Here is a 19,919-nt window from a genome sequence, read left to right as displayed (position 1 = left end):
TTTATAGGTGAGTTCATTCCATTCACATCCATAATTATGATATTACCAACAATGTATAAACCTCCATCCTGTTTTATCTCTATTTTCTTTCTTTCTTTTTCTCTTTCTCTTTCTCTCTCTCTCTTTATCTTTCTTTCTTTCTTTCTTTCTTTCTTTCTTTCTTTCTTTCTTTCTTTCTTTCTTTCTTTCTTTCTTTCTTTCTTTCTTTCTTTCTTTCTTTCTTTCTTTCTTTCTTTCTTTCTTTCTTTCTTTCTTTCTTTTTCTTCCTCTCTTCCTGTCTTCCTTTCTCCCCTGTCCCTCCTCAAAAGTTTGCCTTGCTTCTGACTAGTATCTCCTTTTACCTACTCTCCCTTTGGTCATTTCTCCCCCCTTCTTACAAGTAGTGTTTTATCTGAATATTCATGTCAATTCCTTTTTGAATCAATCTAATGAGAGTGAAGTTCAAGTATTGCCTGTATCCTCCATATTCCCTTCCACCATAAGTGCTCTTCCTTTTGTACCTCTTTTATGTGAGATAATTTTTACTATTCCACCTCTCCTTTTCCCCTTCTCATAGTGCATCCCTCTTTCTCACTCCTTACTTTTTTAAAAAATCATCCCATCATACGCAATTGAAACCCATGCCCACTATGTAGACTCCTTCTAACTGCCCTAAAAATGCTAACATTCTTAGGCATTATAAGTATAATCTCACATAAAAGATGTAAGAAGTTTATTTAACCTTTTTGAATCCCTTATGATTTCTCTTTCATGTTTATATTTTTATGCTTCTCTTGAGTATGGTATTTGAAAGTCAAAATGTCTACTTGGTTCTGCTCCTTTCATCAGGAATGCTGTAAAGGCCACTATTTCATTAAATATCCATTTTTCCCAGAAGGATTATGCAAAATTTTGCTGGGTTGATGATTCTTGGTTGTAATCTGAGCTCCTTTACTGTTTGGAATATCATATTACAAGTCCTCTGATCCTTTAATGTAGAAGCTATAAGGAACTGTGTAATCCCAATTGTGGCTCCACAATATTTGGATTATTTCTTTTTGGCTGTTTATAGAATTTTCTTCTTGGCCTGGGAGCCCTAGAATTTTCCTTTAATATTGCTGAGAATTTTCAAATACCATACTCCTTTGATACTGGACATATGCCTCTCTGCCCTTGAACTATGACTCAGAGGTGGGTATAAACAATGGCATTGTTAAACAGCTTCCAGTCCTGTGTCCAATATTAGCATGGGAGTACCCTGTGATCTCTTCTTGACCGGTTACCTTGTCCCTTTATACCTCTGCCTCACAAGCTCCTAAAATTGCTGCTGCTACTTTCTTCACTACCCATTCCCACTACTGGTATTTCATCCGTGTGGGATCTGGGCCAGCCTCCACACCTGTGTCACAGATCTCCCTTTCCAACCTCTTAAGTTGTCTTGGACAGGGAGAATGGCTCACTGTGACCTTTTGTTGACTGCCACTGCAGGATTTGATTTGAGGTATTTTTTTTAAGTTGTTAGGAGGGAAAAGTTGGGAGACTTCTTGAGCACTTCCCATAATCAGACATCTTCTCAATCTATTTTTAATATGCCTTTCCTCTGAAGGATATTTTTTACATAAGGGTCTAGTTTGTAATTATAATTGTTGGCATTTCTGGTGGTTACAATAGACTTTTACATACATATCACTTTATCTTCAAGGCAATCTTGTGACATTGGTGATTTAGGAAACTGAGGACAGAGAGATCAATTGACCTACCTAAAGTCACACAATTAGAAAGTGGCAGTGCCAGAATTTGAATCCAGGCCTCCTACTTCCAGGCCCAGCATTCTTCTATGAAATGCAAAGGATCAAATATTACTAGCTCCATTTTGTAGAATATGAATCGCAAAAAAGAAAGCAAATTGTCCAGTCAGAAAAAAATTAATAGCATTGTTGGTGAAGCCGTGTCTGTACCGGCAGGCACAACAGCCTAGATCTTCCCATTGAACTCTTCTCAGATGTCATTTGTCAACTGCTCGACTCTGAATTCGACCAAATGGAACTGCCTTATTCTCTGCAGTCTTTTGAGTCATTCAGATCATTTGTTCCCCAATAGGTACTCCTAGGTTCATAACTACTAGTCTGCCTCCATTCAAAGATCCTAAGTAATATTTTGGCATCAGGTTATATACACATAGACAATGAGAACTAGACTCAAATACCAATGGCATTTCTCAGTATCTTCAAAACAGGGGCCAGTTCCTGTTTCACTACTGACATTACTGCTTTTGGTCAGGGCTCCTATATTATATATCATATATAACTCTTGTAAAGATTAAAATTAATATCATTCAAGATTCTAAATCAAACTCTTCTGCAAACATTTTGCTTCAAATTTCATTAATTGTTTTTATAAATGAAATGTCTCCCTTGTGTGACGTTTTTATGTTAAAATTATAACTGATAGGAAAAGTAACCTAATTAAGGTAAACATCCTGTAAACTATTTGTCTCCTCTCCCAATGGAATCATGAAACACTTAGAAAAATAATGAATTATTCCTTATGTATTCTTTATTGCTATTTTAAAAACTCAGTTTGGGTTGAAATAACATATCCCCGAGGAGTAGCTGATTGTCGCAGACTAGATCGGCTCCTTATATACAAGATTACAAAACATTAAGGAGGAAGTTATTGAACGTTGTGTGCCCTCGAGGAATGGCTTTTTGAACAACTGATATGTACAGTAGCATCCAAAGCTAGTACTCTCTATTGTGCTGAACTATTATCTGAAGGGTTTTTTGGTCATGGATGTGAGAAGGGGCAAAAGAAGTAGATGAGGGAAATCTTTATAGAGTATTTCATGAGGGAGGGATTGTGGGAGACTGAACTTATACTCCAGGTAGAGGGAGTGGCATAAGCAAAGAAAGGTTATGGAAGCAGAAAGTATGGGCACTCTTTGGCGAATATGGAGCATTCCAATTTGGTTGGAGCAGAGTATGTGAAAGACAGTAGCGTCAGACAGAGCTGCAAAGTGATGTTGGAGCCAGATTCTTGAGGGCTTTAAATAGAGGGCAAAGGAATTTACCTTTGGTTCTATAGGTAATGGAGAAGCACTGCTACTTTTTGAACAGGAAACTAATGTGATCAGAGTGATGGATGAGAGCAGAATTATCTATCCATAGTAGAAAAGATGAAGCAGGCAAAGAAAGATGGGAGTGATGAATGACGCAAGGGAAATGTTCTGTGCAAAGGCCAATACGCTTAACCTGGGTTTAGCAACCCACTAGGTGACGAAGGAGAGGTCAAATGTGATTGCAATGGATCTAGCCTTAGTGACTGCTGACTGGTGGTGCAAGTAATAGAAATAAGAGCTCTAGGGTAGCAGTACCAGCTTTGGGACAAAAGACGAATTCGTTTGGGAATTGTTGAGGCTTAGGTGTGGTTTGGATAGGCAAGAGGAGATGTCCAGGAGACCAGTGGACTAAAGGGTCTGGAGTTCGTGGGACAGAAATACAGGTCAGCAAGTCAAGAATGGTCAGGCACTGAAAACTGATAGGTGTGCCCTAATAGCGTGAGGCAGTCTTTCTTCTTTTCTACCCTTCTGGGGGCATCATGGTACTTAGTCTACATTACTTGCCATTGTTCCATTTCATTCTGTCTAGATGCTTCAGCCCAACTTGACTACTTGTTTCCTAATTTCTCTTTGCCTTCTCCCATCACTATCCTTTTGCCTAAGCTGTCTTTCCATGTCTGCAATACCCTCTCTCCATATCTCATCCTATTGAAATTCCTTCTGTACTTCAAGACTATTTTATGGAAGTTTCCCACTCCTCCATGATGACTTCGCTAATCTCTCTCCACCTTTATTTATTTTTTTAACCCCTCACCTTCCTTCTTGGAATCAATACTGGGTATTGGTTCCAAGGCCAAAGAATGGTAAGGGCTAGGCAATGGGGGTGAAGTGACTTGCCCAAAGTCACACAGCTGGGTAGTGCTTGAGTCCACATTTGAACCCAGAACCTCCCTTCTTTAGGCCTGGCTCTCAATACACTGAGCCACCCAGCTGCCCCAACTTCACAGTCTTTTGAGGGAGACCTCATGCTGATAAACATATACAAAGTAAACTATTTACAGGATAAATGGGAGATAATTGACAGAGGAAAACCTTGGAATGAAGAGGGGTTGGGGAAGGCTTCCTATAGAAGGTGGGATTTTATAAATGGATAGAAGCCCAGAAGGTCAGTAGTTGGAGCAGGGGAGGGAGACCATTCCAGGCATGGGTGACGGAGAGAGAAAATGCCTTATGTTGAGAGCTAGAGTGTCCTGCTCTTGGAATAGCCAAGGAAGCCAGTGTCCATGATTGAAGAGGACCTGTTGAGTATGGTGTAAGAAGACTGGAAAGGTCAGTGGAGGCTTTTGTATTTGTTCCTGGAGGCAATAGGAAGTCATAAGCGTTTCTTGAGGGTTTGGGTTTGTGTGCAAGAGACAGAGAGACATGATCAGATTTAAACTTTAGTAAAATCAGTTTAGAGGGGAGAGACGAGATAGGCAGACCCACCAGCAGCTAGTGTGATAATCCAGGTGTGAGATGATGAAGGCCTGTACCAGTGTGGGGACTATGTCAGAGAGATGCTATAAAAGTAAAATTGATAGACTTTGGCAATCAATTGGATCTGGAGAGCAACTGAGATGAATCCAGAATAACCCCTGGGTTGTGAGTCTGAAGGACCCAAAGAATGCTATTGAAACCTAAACCAGGGGAGGTAGGAACTAGATGGTGGGCCTTAGAGGGGAAGAGGAGGTATCTGAAAGGCAGTTGATGATGCCACAGTGGAAGTCTGGAGAGGGAGAGCTGGGACAGGAAAGGTAGATGCCATAATCATCGGCATAAAGATGATAACTGAATCCATGAGAGTTAGTGAGATCACTAAGTGAAATAGTACAGAGAAAGAAGAGAACAAGGACCCTAGATAGAATCTGGAGGAACACTTATACTTAGAGGATGTGATCTGGAAAAGTAACCAGCAAAAGAGATAGAAAAGAAGCAATCAGAGAGGTTGAAGAGCCAGAAGAGAGTTGTGTCCCCCAAACCTAGATTTATTCTTCTATCTCTTGGTTCTACTTGGGTTATGTTTTATTTTCTACCATTTATCTCTGAGTTTCTTAGTTCCTTCCCAAAGGACAAATTGACCTTGTCAGTCCTCGAATCCTCATTTTGTCCCAATTCATACAGGGTGCTATACTGTTCAAAATTATTTAAAAAAAAAAAAACCTTTGCTTTTAGGGGCAGCGGGGTAGCTCAGTGGATTGAGAACCAGGCCTAACGATGGGAGGTCCTAGGTTCAAATTTGACCTCAGACACATCCTGGCTGTGTGACCCTGGGCAAGTCACTTAACCCCCATTGCCGAGTCCTTACCATTCTTCTGCCTTGGAACCTATACAGAGTGCTGATTCCAAGGCGGAAGGTGAGTGTTTAAAAAAGAACCGTAGCTTTTTGCCCATTCCTTGGCTTTTATCTCCCCATTATGTCAAGAATTCTTTATGGGGTTTTGGGTTGTGGATCTCTTTGCAGCCTGGGGAAGCCTATTTACTTATTCTCCAAAATAATGTCTTTAAATGCATAAAATAATATACATGGTATTACCAAAAGAGGAAGCCAATTATATTAAGATGCACTTATAAAACTACTTTTATTTTAAAAAATCACATTCATGGACCCCAAGTTAAGAGCCCTGCCCGATACCTTCTCTTGGCCTTTTCCTGTATTTCTCCCCCCCCTCAATTCCCCTGTTTTTCTACCCATATTTGTCATTGTGCAACCTTGTACCCTGAGACCTTTGAGTCCGGCCACATTTTCACCATTTCAACAAAACTGGCCACTCTCTGAGATTACCTATATGTGTCCTGCTTCTTGACGGTTAGAGTAAACTTCATTTGGACCCCACTATTCCCATGTGTTAATCATTTGTGGAGGAGCTAGCTTTAGTTTAGCCCGACCTTCCCTAAATAGCTCAGTACAGTAAATAATCAAGGTCACCAGGGGCTTGTTTCTCTGCCTAAGAGATGATATTTTGAAATTCTTTTGTAGTATTCGATTTAGCAAATCATATAACAAATTTATATGATTTACACTAAAGTATATACTTTATGAGTGTGTGCTTGACTGCATTTCATTAGCTTAGCAAGAGTTTATGAACTATTGAAATTTCTTTTCTTTAAAAATGTAGGGGGCAGCTGGGTAGGTCAGTAGATAGTTAAGCCTAGAGACGGGAGGTCCTGGGTTCTAATCTGACCTCAGACACTTCCCAGCTGGGTGACCCTGGACAAGTCACTTGGCCCCCATTGCCTAGCCCTTACCGCTCTTGGAAGTAAGACAGAGTATAGATTCCAAGATAGAAGGTGAGCGTTTTTATAAATATTATGACATCATGTGTAGCCGGTGTTTATTTCCACTCTATTTTGGTATAGCTTTTGGATTCTGTGAATTATCCTTTCGATAAAAAGAATACAAAAGCTCAAAAGATCGAGAGGCCTGCCGTGCCCTTGTCCATCTTTTTTCATGAGGTGATCGTATATCCTCTGCTAGAAGACCTCTAAGGAGGAGGAAATGGCCCACCTGTTAGAAAGCTTTTCCTTCTCTGGAGCCTAGATTTGCCTCCCGGCACCTTCCCGCCAGATGGTTCTTGTAACACTCATAAAAGAGTCTGTGAACCATCCTTTAAGTTTAGGAGAATTGAAAAAGCTAGAGGGGAAACTTTATTTCAAATGACTTTACTACATAAATTCATTATTGTTATGTTTCTTGGGGAGAAACTCAGGTCTTTTCTACCCTGTCCTCCTCAAAGTTTGATCTGGGTTTAATTTTTTTAAATCAGATGCTTTTTTTTAAACCCTCACCTTCTGTCTTAGAATCAATACTGGGTATTCATTCTAAGGCAGAAGAGCGGTAAGGGCTAGGCAATGGGGGTCAAGTGACTTGCCCAGGGTCACACAGCTAGGAAGTATCTGAGGTTGCATTTGAACCCGGGACCTCCCATCTCTGATCCTGACTCTCAATCCACTGAGACACCCAGCTGCTTCCCAGATGCTTCTTTTTTTTAAGCAGAAATCTGAGGGCACACTCACTTTATGGTCTGCATTCAGTAAGGTGGTATTTTCTTTAAATGTGTTATTATATTATATCATATCATATTATAAATATTTTTTTCCTCAGAGTGAGCTAGTGAGGATGTCTCGGAGGTGTGATTTTGATTAGAGAATTTCATTGGATGAGATGAAAATTGCAGAAATAGAACAGTAATGAAGCAAGGAGACCCAGCTTTTTCTGGAGGTTTCTCCTTACCCTATTCACCTGGCTTTCTGCTAGTGTCTTTCCTAAATCACCTAATGGAAGGAATATGTATTATGTGTATTCAGTTTTTAAAAGTTGGGGTAAGCATTTCCTGTGTGCTATGTGCTCAGCTAGACCCCTGAGGCAAACCCAAAAGGTATCTGAACTCCAGGATTTTACCCTTGTTGCAGAGAAAATAGGACAGCAGACTCTGAATCAGGATGACCCTGTCCACATTCTATCTGTGCCACAGTCTATTTCTGTGACCCTGGTCATATTACTTTAAGCTTTCACTGTCCGTCCCTACCTCCCTTTCTTTAAGACTGATTCTATGGTGCAGAATAGTTGCCAGTGGGAGTTGGTAGAAGAAGAAGAAGAAGGTAGAACTCACTCTGGGGCTCCCTGCACAATGCAGAGGACACTGCAGGTGGGAGTAGGATGTGGAGCATCTCTAACAATGATTTCCAGGAAAGAAGGCTAGGAAGTAACTTCATTAGGGGCATGAATGACCAAAAGTGGTGATACCCACTGGGATCCACAGAATGTTAAAAGAACTAGAAAAGGCCCCTACCATGTTCCGTGTGCCCTGCCCTTCCCAAGAGAAGATTTACAGAAGGATATGGACAAAAGGCATGCATGATAAGAGATTAGCAAGGTGTCTCGGTCTCTCTTAGTGGAGAAAATATTCCACATCAACTAGTACTTTCCCATCAAAGTTGGAAGCAGCCTGGTGGAAGTAAAAACACAATAACACTAATAAATATTACATGTCTGTTTGGGGACACGAATATATTTCCCACATGCCACATAACTTTTTATAATTGCTTCGGTTTATTTTATAAATAACATGATAGCAGCAATACCCTATTACTTTTGTTCAACTGACCATCCTGTCCAGTCTTCTCTCTCTTTGCTTTTGGCCCCAAGGAAAATTTTGTTGGAGATCCTAATGATGGCTCATCAGTCTCACAAGACTCTAAATCTGAAATAAGGGGATTAGATTAGATCAAAAGTTCTTTACCTTTTTTTGTATCAGGACCTCTTTGGCAATCCGGTAAGGTCTATTGTCCTCTTCTCCAAATAATATTTTTATTTTTATTTTTTAATTCCATTTGACATTTTATTTTACTTTTGAAAATTTTACTTAATTAATTTAGAATATTTCCCCATGGTTACAAGATTCATGTTCTTTCCTTGCCCTCCCCTATAGTCCCTCCCATAACCAATGCGCAATTCCTCTGGGTTTTACATGTGTCATTGATCAAGACCCATTTCTATACCATTAATATTTGCACTAATGTGATCATGTAGAGTCTATATCCCTAATCATATCCCCATTGACCCTTGTAATGGAGCATTTGTTTTTCTTCTGTGTTTCTATTCCCACTGTTCTTCCTCTGACTGTAGATAGCATTCTTTCTCATAGGTCTCTCAGAAATGTCCTAGAATGCATTGCTGCTAGTAGAGAAGTCCATTACATTGGATTGTACCACACTGTCAATCTCTGTGTACAGTGTTCTCCTGGTTCTGCTCCTTTTGCTCTGCATCAAGTCCTGGAGGTTGTTCCAGTCTCCATGGAATTCCTCCAGTTCATCATTCCTTTGAGCTCAATAGTATTCCATCACCAACATGTACCCCCATTTTTTCAACCATTCCCTGATCGAAGGGCATCCCCTCATTTTCCAATTTTTGCCACCACAAAGAGCGCAGCTATGAATATTCTTGTACAAGTCTTTTCCCTTATTATCTCTTTGGGGTACAAACCCAGCAGTGCTATGGCTGGATCAAAGGGTAGGCAGTCTTTTAGCCCCCTTTGGGCATAGTTCCAAATTGCTTTCCAGAATGGTTGGATCAATTTAAAATTCTACCAGCAATGTGTTCATGTCCCAATTTTACCACATCCTCTTCAAAATTTATTACTTTCCTTTGCTGTCATATTAGCCAATCTATTAGATGTGAGGTGGTACCTCAGAGTTGTTTTGATTTGCATCTCTCTTATTATAAGAGATTTAGAAATTTTTTTCATGTGTTTATTAAAAGTTTTGATTTCCTTATCTGAAAATTAACTATTCATACCCTTTGCCCACTTATCAATTGAGGAATGGCTTGATTTTTTGTACAATTGATTTAGCTCTTTGGAGATTTGAGTAATTAGACTTTTGTTAGAGGTTTTTGTTATAATGATTGTTTCCCAGTTGGTTGTTTCCCTTCTAATTTTGGTTGCATTGGTTTTGTTTGTACGAAACCTTTTTAATTTAATGTATTCAAAATTATTGATTTTGCATTTTGTATTTTTTTTTCTAGTTCTTGCTTGGTCTTAAAATCTTTCCTTTCCCAAAGATTTGACATATATAATATTCTTTGTTCGTCTAATTTACTGATAGTTTCCTTCTTTATATTCAAGTCATTCACCCATTCTGAGTTTATCTTGGTGTAGGGTGTCAGACATTGATACAAACCTAATCTCTCCCATACTGTCTTCCAATTTTACCAGTAATTTTTATCAAATAGTGGATTTTAGTCCCAAAAGCTGGGATCTTTGGGTTTATCATAGACTGTCCTGCTGAACTCATTTACCCCAAGTCTATTCCACGGATCCTCCTTTCTGTCTCTTAGCTAGTACCAAATTGTTTTGCTTTATTGTATAGTTTTAAGATCTGGTACTGCAAGGCCTCCTTCCTTCAATTTTCTTTTCAATATTTCCCTGGATATCCTTGATCTTCTGTTCTTCTAAATGAACTTTGTTATAGTTTTTTTTTTTCTAATTCAGTAAAAAGGTTTCTTGATAGTTTGATGGATGTGGCACCAAATAATATTTTAAGGGAATTAAATATTTTTTAATTGTAAAATATCTTTTGCAGTCTGTTGAGGCCTACTATCCTCTTTTCTGAAAAATATTTTTAAAGGAATGAAATATTTCTAAATTTTAAAATATCTTCAAGGCTTTGCAAACCTTAAAGTGCTATTATAAATGTGAGTTGTTATTATTACCCACTATTATTTTTTTCTAAAAAGTTCTTACACCTGTGAGATAGCTAAGTGGCCCAGTTCATAGAGAGCCAGTTTGAGAGACAGGAAGTACGAGTTCAAATATGACTTCATATACTTCCTAGCTTTGTGACCGTAGGCAAATCACCTAACCCCCATTGCCTAGCCTTTCCAGCTCTTCTGTCTTGGAACCAATCCTTAGTATCGATTCTAAGAAAAAAAAGATAAGGGTTGAAATGGTAAAAATAAGATAAAAAGTTTATAGACTCCAGGTTAAAAACTTGCAGACTGTACAATCTCTAGAGTTTGAAAACTAAAGATCTTGGCACCTAATAATTGGAATATTTTCTGTTTCTACGACTTCTCTGAATTATGTTAACTATTGCTGGGAACATTTTGAAAGCAAGATTATCCTTTCTTAAGGTATCACTCTCTCAAAAATCTAGTTAAAAACCACTCTAATATCAAGCTTCTTAACCACTAGATCTCTACCATCTAGAAATCTGTCTAATAAAAAAGACAGTGATGTGTATGGCCCCCCAGGCATTTAAATGACCCTGACTATATATGGAGCCTGTAGATATTTCTTACCCTGGGATTTTCGGTGAATATATAAGCTTCTCATAGACATTATACATGTTGGTGGATGGATGTAATTAAGCTTCATAGGTGAAATGTTGTCTAATATTTCACATTTTTTTTTATTTTAATAAGTATGCTAGTCTAAAAATAAAATAAAATAATATTATAATAAATGACAAAAATAAAATAAAATAAACCAAAAATACAATAAAATAAGAGAAATTTGTCTATACCCTAATCACATGCAGAATTGAAGCCACAGAGAGTGAGAGTTGTAGGGAACCACAAAACTAATTTAGTCGAATTCTCAAACCTGAGAATTAATTGAGGCCAAGAGAAATGATGACCGTTTCATGGTTAAATGGCAGATCTGATGCCAGAACTTGAAACTATTACACAAGTGGAAAATGTCTGTGTTTCCTATTTGTAATTAGGAAACATAATAAACCCCATAACGTATTTGACTTTGTGGAGTCAAATAAAGCTGTTGAATCTGAAGTATTTTAAAACTAATTTTCCAAACCTTTTATGCCCAACTAAAGAAAACTATTTTTCTGCTTGAGTGAAAATATCTAATGATTGTGGAGCTCCTTTAAGGAGAGCAATTAAATTATGCTGAAATACCATTTTCTGGCATTAACCATGAAAATGATTAGAGTGCCAGCTACCATATGGCTAGGCTTTTCCCCAAAATTCTTATTTGTAATATGGACAGGATAATAACTGAAAAAATGTTCAAACATTTAAAAGACACTAAGAAAGGTCAAGGATTCTTACTTATTGCCCACGGCATCAATTTATTTTTATCTAAATTCATTTTTTTGATGAAATAGGAACTCTGATAAAGTTTTTCTTATGACTTTGAAGTGAAAGAAATGAGCAGTCTGATTTTTCATTGTTGAATTCCTCAGAAGGCAGCAAGGAGAGACAGCCCACAAGGGCATTGAGTTAATTATTTTTAACACTTGTTGTTTTTCCCTGGAGCTCAGTTAGGTTTAGTGTCAATTTGATCAAGGAAACTTTCCTAAGAGAACTAGAGAAAATTCACGATCATCTTGACAAGACCTGATGGAAATAGTTACCTGATAACTGACCTTGTTTATTTGTTGTGCTCAACCTGTGATCAAGCCTTCTGAGCTCATAATGGTCCTTCCTCCCTCCCGTGTCTGGTGTAAAAGGGCAGCTCACATGCAGTGTGAGGGTTGCAGTTTGGCCACTTGGTTTCTAAAAGGTTTGCCATCACTGTATTAGACCAAGTACTGAGTTTACAAAGAAAAAATGAAGTAATACCTTCCCTAAAGGAGACTGCTCAGTCATTCAGTTGGTTACATGGAAAGTCTCAAAAGAAACCCAGATTTTCTGAATCTAAGTCAAGCACTCTAGCCAGCACTTTCTATTTCCTTTCTCAGAAAGGGCTTTAAAATTTGCATAGACTTTAGAAATGTTATAAACTAAGAGTGCAAACCTGGCAAGACCAACTTAACTAAAAAGTGCTTCTGGCACTACTGTAGCTTCACTTGTCAGGTTTGGATTCTTCCTAGGAGTTGGCAAACTGAGGCCCTCAGAAGCTGAAGGGAATCCATTGTTGGGTTTTAGGATATTGGTAATATGTTTTTTATACCCTCACCTTCTGTCTTGGAATCAGTACTGTGTATTAGTTCCAAGGCAGAAGAGTGGTAAGGACTAGGCAATGGGGGTTAAGGGACTTGCCCAGGGTCACACAGCTGGGAAGTTTCTGAGACCAGATTTGAACCTGTGACTTCCCGTCACTAGGCCTGGCTCTCAATCCACTGAGCTACCCAGCTGCCCCTGAAATTGGTAATTTTAGAAGGAAAGTGAGCATTTTTCCAAAAAATAATAAAGTCATGCCCTTTTGGTCACGTCCTTTGAAGGAGACCGTATCTTTCCTTATCCTAGCAAATTCTGTTTGAGTTTTTTAAGTCTACGAATCTAATTTGAACTATTTATAATTCGTAAGCTTGTAAGCCTCATAATATACTTGACTTTGGGGATTCAAATAAAACTTTTGAATGTGAAGTATTTGATCTTTTGGTAGGATGAGGGTGGCACACAGGGTTAGAACCAAGATGTAGAGAAAATATTTTCTTCTAAATCTATGACATGGTTATCTCAGTTACATTAAACATCCTCAAGCTTAATCTTGTGTAAATGTGACTCCTCAGCCAAGTTTTCCTGCAATTCTTCATCATATATAATGCCTTCTTTAAAGGGACCATGTGGATAACCACAGTGAAACAATCCTGGCCAGATTGCTTTTAACAAATTAATTTATAAATTGGCTTTCCATTGATGGGATAGAGTCCTCTGAGCTAGGCAGTATCTCAGTGATCCTTTAGTCTACCCCGCTCATCTTGGGGAGGATGCTGAGGGCCAGAGCAGAGTTTCCATTTCACTCCTTCACTGAAGCAGCTTTGCTGGGTCATTATTACCTCACGGATCAGACACAACCTCCAAAGTTGGGTATTTGGAGTTCTTCACAACCTGACAGGCTCCAAGCTTGCAAAACTTTGAACTTTACTATACAGTCACTCATAGCTCATATCCGTCATGCTGTTCCTCAGTTGGGATATTCCATCTCCCAATTCTTTGCTTTTGAACAAGCTGTCGTCTTTGCCTGTAAAATACGCCTTCTCCCTTCTAGCCACCTCTTGGAATCCTCAGTTTCTTCCAAAGCCCACCTTAAGTTTGATTTTCTACTCACAGTATTTATGCATTCTCCCTGCTACTCTAGGGCTTTTAGTGCCCAAACTGCCTTGCATTTATGGTACGCACATATAAATAGACATACACATGCACATGTCTGTGTTTATGTGTATATATGGGCAATCCATGTGTAATCAAGCAACACTCATTCATTAACGTACTGTCTGTTAGATGCTTTATTAAGCACTGGGGATGGAAAAGTCATTCCTGTTGATATTCTCTTGGGTAAGACAAATATACAAATATATGTGTATGTATAAATATTGGTGGACGGATGGAAGAATGTATATATTCCCAATAACTGATTGATTATTACACATGGATCTTGTAACATCACATAGGTGGTGGAAAGGAGGAAGGAAACAAACACTTAGATAGTTAGCTAGCATCTACCATGTGCCAGACACTGTGCTAAACACAAATATTATCTCATTTGGTCCTCACAACAACCCTGGGAGGTAGGTGCTATTATTATCCTCATTTTACATTTGAGGAAACTGAGGCAAATACGGACTTGCCTTAGCATTTGACACTGCATTGGAGCAGCTCTTTCTGACTCCAGGCCTAGCTCTTTATCCATTAGTTCTCTGAGTTGCCTATTGGCAGTCATCCTACCTGACAAAATCAGAACCCTGGTCTCCTGATTCATAATATAGTGCTATACTAGATTATCCATACTTCCAATATTTTTTGAAAGTTAGAGTAAAAATTCGTTTCCTGTTAGAGATGTCATTATTGTTGTTTTAGGGGATTTTTAGTCATGTCCAGCTCTTTGCAACCCTTTTTGGGGATTTTCTTGGCAAAGATATTGGAGTGGTTTACCATTGCCTTTTTCAGCTCATTTTATGGATGAGGAAACTGAGGCAGAGTGAAGTGACTTGCCTAGGATTGTATAGGTAGTAAATATCTTAAACTCAAGTCTTCCTAAGTCCAGATTTAGCACTATCTACTCCGCCACCCTGTTGCCTGCACATAATTATAGTATAGAACTGTAAGTATATTAAAATTTCCAAGTTTTCAGGAAACAGGCCACATAAAAACTGACTGGTACAGTACGTGATGACCAGAGAGAGGGGAAAATAAAGCCTCCACCCTCTTCTTGAAAACCCTTTTCCATATTTGTGACTATAGTTCATATGTATAGAACAGGTTCCCTTTTCTCTTTGAGGAATAAAGATACACAAATACACAAATCTAGGAGACTATAAGGTCGTTATAATAAAGTGGTCCAAAGGGCCTAAGTGGTTTCCAGTGGTGAGTTACACTCAAGAAATAAAATAATATCATCCAAGAAATATCTCACCCGAAAAGGAGGGTGGGAAGAGATATAAAGGGAGATTGAAGCCTACGTTGGTGCCTGGTTCAGAGCATTGGGTGTAAATAGCCCCTGTGGAGTAGCAGAGGTGGTCAACAAGGATCAAAGAGGATGAGAAAGTGGAAATTACCTGCACTTACTACTCTGATGAAATCACAGATCCTACTGAAATTTTGGAGCAGAAGTATAAGGGCTAAATTGTACTCATGGTAGGTTTGGTAGGTGACATTATGGACCAATGTGGACAGGAGCGGTAGGATTAGACTCCAAGGAAGAGAGAGATTTCTTTCTAACCGGAAGATATCTGAAATGAATAAATAAGTGAGGAAATGAATATTTGAATTTCCTTCCCCCACTCCAAATCCCTCAAACTTAATTGAATCTTTTGAAAATGATTTTTCTTTTTATTTTCTTTAATTTTATTTTGTATTTATTTTAAATGATTTTTTAAATTTAATATTTAAATGATTATTCTTGAGATGAGTGCCATGTGTCATGATTATTTTTTCTAGCTTTATAAAATATTATTTGGGGAATTTTGGTACCACATTGAATAAGTAAATGAATCTAGCTAGTGTCATTTTTTTTTCATATTGCCTTGACCTACCCACAAGCATTTAATGTTTTGTCTTCTGCTAGGAGTGTTTTAGAGTTAAATTTCATATAGTCTCCTTTTGAAATTAGACTTTTGTGAATTTACCTAGATATAATATATTGATGTCTCTAGAAAGGATTCAGCTTTTGTGTTATATCAATTGGAATTTAATTCATTTATTCAATGGATAGCTCAATAATCAGGCAGTGTGCTGGGCTAGGCAATGGGAAGACAACAGAGAAAAATGAACAGTGGCTGCCTTTGAAGAGTTTCTAACCTCCTCCTTGAAATTTTACTTCGTTATTCTGGAACAGATCATTTTCTTTATCATTTACTATTACAGTATAACATTAAAATAACTAGAAACACTTAATCTGTGTGGGACGAGCCCAGTGGTATTAAGATTTAAAGGAAGGAACAATTCCTTCTGGCTGGAATATTGGTGAAGTTTTAATGCATGAGATAGCATTTGAATTGGGATTGAATGATGGAGAGGATTTCAGTAGACATACATGTAGAGGGAAGGCATGCTAAGCTGAGGGTATAACAAGCAAATGTGTGGAGGTAGGAAACTACCAAGTAGATCAGAGAATAGGATTCTTAATAGGAGAGGAGGGGAAAGTGTTATATAGAGGGAAAATTGGTTGTATCCTAATTGTTTTAAAATGCTCAGGCAAAGCGCCTGAATTTTTTTTTTTGCGGGGGGAGGGGGGGGGTTTGGGTCTGGGAGTTGTGATTCAGGACTTCAAGTAAATGAAATGGGCCATTAGGATAATTAAGACAAAATGGACACCTGTTTCCAGAGCTAGTTGCACTTCTTCTTTTCACAGGCAGCCCCGCCCCCTCTCCCAATTCCATTATTCCCTTCTCTAGTGCAGGACAGGCAGTTGGGAAGCCGCCTCCTCTGAGGGGTCTTTCTCGATTGGCAGCAGCATCGCAGCACGTGAGCAGCCTCAACATTCCAGGCGCAGGGAATTATCCTACCACAGCGGTATACCACAGCAGGTGTCCCTCCCCCTAACTTTGCCCCTCCCCGGAACTTGACAGCGCTCCTCACTCGAGTACTCGAGCCCTGAGGAGAGCGCAGCAGTTAGCCGGCCGGCTAAGTCTTCTGGCGTCCCCGTGGGTGGTCCCTGGTCTCCAGTTCCACACCGAGTTCTTCCCTCTCACCCAGCCATCGCCACTGAGCACAGTAAGAGATTAATATTTGCTTCATGGAATGGAATGGTTTTAAATGGGAGCAGTAGATGAGGTACAGAAACTTGGCATGGGGGCAGGGGTCGGGATAGGGAAGATGGCGGTTGGGGTGGGGCGGATGGCGGTTGGGGTGGGGTAGGGTAGTGAGAGGTAGAGACTCGAGTTGCCCTTCCCCCACAAGGAGCGTGCTAGGAGTGCAGGTGGCGGGAACAGCAGTCATTGGCTGGAGCTAGTCACGTGGGAGGGAATAGCTGATTTTCATTGGTGGAAAAGATGGCGGATAGCCTAATGGCGGCGGAGAGCTTACGTACTCCATTTTGAGGAGAGCTGAGGTACTAACGCAGCTCCACCTTCTGTGATCAGGTTCTTCGGAACAACTGAGCCCAGATCGCAGTTCCCATCGCCCGAGTCTGCAGTTGCCGAGGGTCCTCCCAGACGCACCGTGTGAGGCACCGAGGCTCCGGCAGAGAGGCGGGTCGTGGTGTGCAGCAGCCGTAGTCCAGTGGGGGTAGGAGTACCTCCGCTTAAGAGATGGCGCCCAAGAAGGATAAGAGAAAGTGCCCCAGGAAGCCCAGATTCCAAGAAGGTGATCGTGTGTTATGTTTCCATGGGCCTTTTCTGTACAAAGCTGAATGTATGAAGGTATCGGTAAAATACCGCAAGGTCAAATATCAGGTCCGTTACTTTGGGGTTAAAGAACGGAATGCTCTGAAGCTCAAGGTGGTTGAGCATCTTTCCCAGGTTGAGAGCCCCGATGCTTGCCAGCCAGGCACCAGTAATGACAAGGATAGTGCAGTAGCACTTCCTGCCGCTGGCAGTGATGCAGGTGTGGCCTTTAAAAAGCGCCCCGTCCCCCAAGCTGACTGGGAGGATGAATGGCTTCCCCAGAGTAAATTACTCAAATACAACCAGGCCAATCTTAGGAAATTGCGGGAGCTTAACCGCAAGCAGGCTCAGCCTGCCACAGGGACTGTGACAAGGTCCTCTCCTAGAGAAAAGGCTCCTCCTACTCAGAGGAAAACTGCTAGAGCCTCAACCCTAAGAATACAAAATGCCAAAAATAATGCAAAGAAAGCTCCTCCTGTAGGAGTGGCCCAAACTACCACTAGTAAGACTGGCCGTAAAAGGGGACGGCCACCGGGAAGTAAGAGTAAGGGCAAGACCTCTGTGGCAGGGAAAAGAAAGGCTCCCCCCAATTCTGCTGTTGCTGCTGATAGTGACAGTGACGGTGAACTGAATCGCAGATTCCTGCGCAACCCGCAAAGCAGAGTGCGTATTCCTGAGGTACTGAAGCCGTTGCTGATGGATGACTGGGACTTGATTGTTAAGCAAAACCAACTGTTCCGTCTCCCCGCGAAGAAGACCGTGGCATCAATTCTGGAGGACTATGAACAGTCTGAGAAAGCCGTTGAAAATGCCGATGAAAAGTGGTTGCAGGATGTTAGCGAAGTGGTGTCAGGGATCAAAGCTTATTTCAATGTTATGTTGGGCTCTCAACTGCTGTACAAATTTGAGAGACCCCAGTATGCTGAAATCCTGGCTACTCAGCCTGGTGTTTCCATGTGTCATATTTACGGAGCACCACACCTCTTGAGATTATTTGTGAAATTTGAGGAGATGTTGACCCATACGCCTCTTGAGGAGCCAAGCTTGGCTTTATTGCTGCAGCATTTGCATAGTTTCTTGGGTTACTTAGAAAAGAAATTTTCTGATTTGTTCAACTTCAATGAATATGAAGTTGCGGCTCCTGAGTATTTCCGCAAAGCTTTTTAGGAGGCTGATGATGGTATTTGTATAAGAGTAAGAGTGTTTGTTATCTTTCGATTTTGCTAAACAAAGATGTTCTACAACATAATCTACACAAATAATTGTTTTTGTGTTAAAACATAACCAATGTTTCTTTAATGTTTTGTTTAAGTCAGAGTTACAAAGGGCATTTGAGACCCTCTTCTCCATGTAGAGCTACTATTCATTTGTGTAATAGGGAATGAACTATGTAGGAAATTTTATGTTGACAAAATATTTTAATTCTGTTCAACTTCTTTTATGATAAGTACTTTTACTGTCTGTATTCTTGGATAATGACAAAGCATCTTGTGGCTGAGGTTTAACTTCTTATATATAGATAAAGACTCATTTGTGTTAATTTTCTTTTTAATTTTAATGTTAATTTCCTTTTGGGGTATTGAAGTAGATGGATTCTCCTTGAAATTTTACTTTGTTATTCTGAAACAAAACATTTTCTTTTCAAGATTGTTGAAGATGATCATTTGTTATTTGTAAGATTACTTAGAAAGTGTGAGTTGTCAAGAGTTGCTTTTTAAAGCCCAGAAATAAAGTTTTGTTGAAAATGCAATTGTCTTGAACTTTTATTTATTATCTCACTTAAGCTTAGTCCCCATGGAACCCTAGCTGGCCCCAGGTTAGAGTTTGTAAGCAATTGGTTATTTCTGGAAAGAAGTAGACAACATTGTGAACATATTGAAATTCATCATCTTTAGGAATACAGAGGTGAGTATGCTTTTCCCCCAAAGGACTTGACTCTCACTTAGAAAGAGGACCTAGGACTTATTGAACTGACTTACTGATAAATGGGCCATCCATCATCCCGTGTATGGGGGGGGGGGTGTTTTGTTTTTCCTTTAGTTCTGTGAATTGCTTTTTTTTTTAAAAACATCTATATTTCACGGAGTGATCGTATATGATATACCATATCTGAAATCACTTCTCCTTGCTTGATTTTTAATATAATAAGTGAATAAGATTTTCCTTCAGATTGATTCATTCCCCCAATACAACACATTATCTTTCTTCCCTAACTGGATGCGGTCTTAGGGTGCAAAGTGACTGAGTTTTGGTCACAAGATTTCTTATATAACTACAAGTCTTAACATTTTTAAACTTAAAGTAGGGTTTTTTTTAAATAAGGGTTCTGCCCAATAAATAAAAGCCCGTAGTGCTGATTACAAATATTTTAAGTCTTTGTAGAGTAGGAAACACATATACAAAGGATATGAGTCAGGAATGAAATGGTTGAATCTTCCTATATAATACATAGATCTATTCCTCAGGGATGCATGAGTTCATCTGGGCAGGTAGGCTGTCCAGTGCATATTGCAGTTACTCTTGGCTTCAATGGATAATCTTATAAACTGCAATTGCCAAGAAAATAAAACAAATTAAGCAATCGGTGAAGAAGCTCATGATGAATGTTTGTGTACTT

General features: G+C 39.5%; 1 protein-coding gene across 1 annotated transcript; it reads left to right on the top strand.

Moving 5' to 3' along the window:
• Positions 1-17,226: 17,226 nt before the first annotated feature.
• Positions 17,227-19,052, top strand: LOC100022919 (mortality factor 4-like protein 1). Its single transcript, XM_056808909.1, has one exon. It carries the CDS (start codon positions 17,228-17,230, stop codon positions 18,467-18,469), a length of 1,242 nt encoding a protein of 413 aa, XP_056664887.1. The 5' UTR covers position 17,227; the 3' UTR covers positions 18,470-19,052.
• The last annotated feature ends 867 nt before the right edge of the window (positions 19,053-19,919 follow it).

The sequence above is a fragment of the Monodelphis domestica genome, chromosome X, assembly GCF_027887165.1.
Source record: "Monodelphis domestica isolate mMonDom1 chromosome X, mMonDom1.pri, whole genome shotgun sequence".
In the NCBI taxonomy this organism is placed as follows: Eukaryota; Metazoa; Chordata; class Mammalia; order Didelphimorphia; family Didelphidae; genus Monodelphis; species Monodelphis domestica.
The sequence above is the reverse complement of the archived record's forward strand: the minus strand, read 5'-3'. Positions and strand labels throughout refer to the sequence as shown.

Coding starts and splice junctions, on each gene's coding strand:
- LOC100022919 (XM_056808909.1), top strand. CDS start 17,228: ATGGCGCCCAAGAAGGATAAGAGAAAGTGCCCCAGGAAGCCCAGATTC.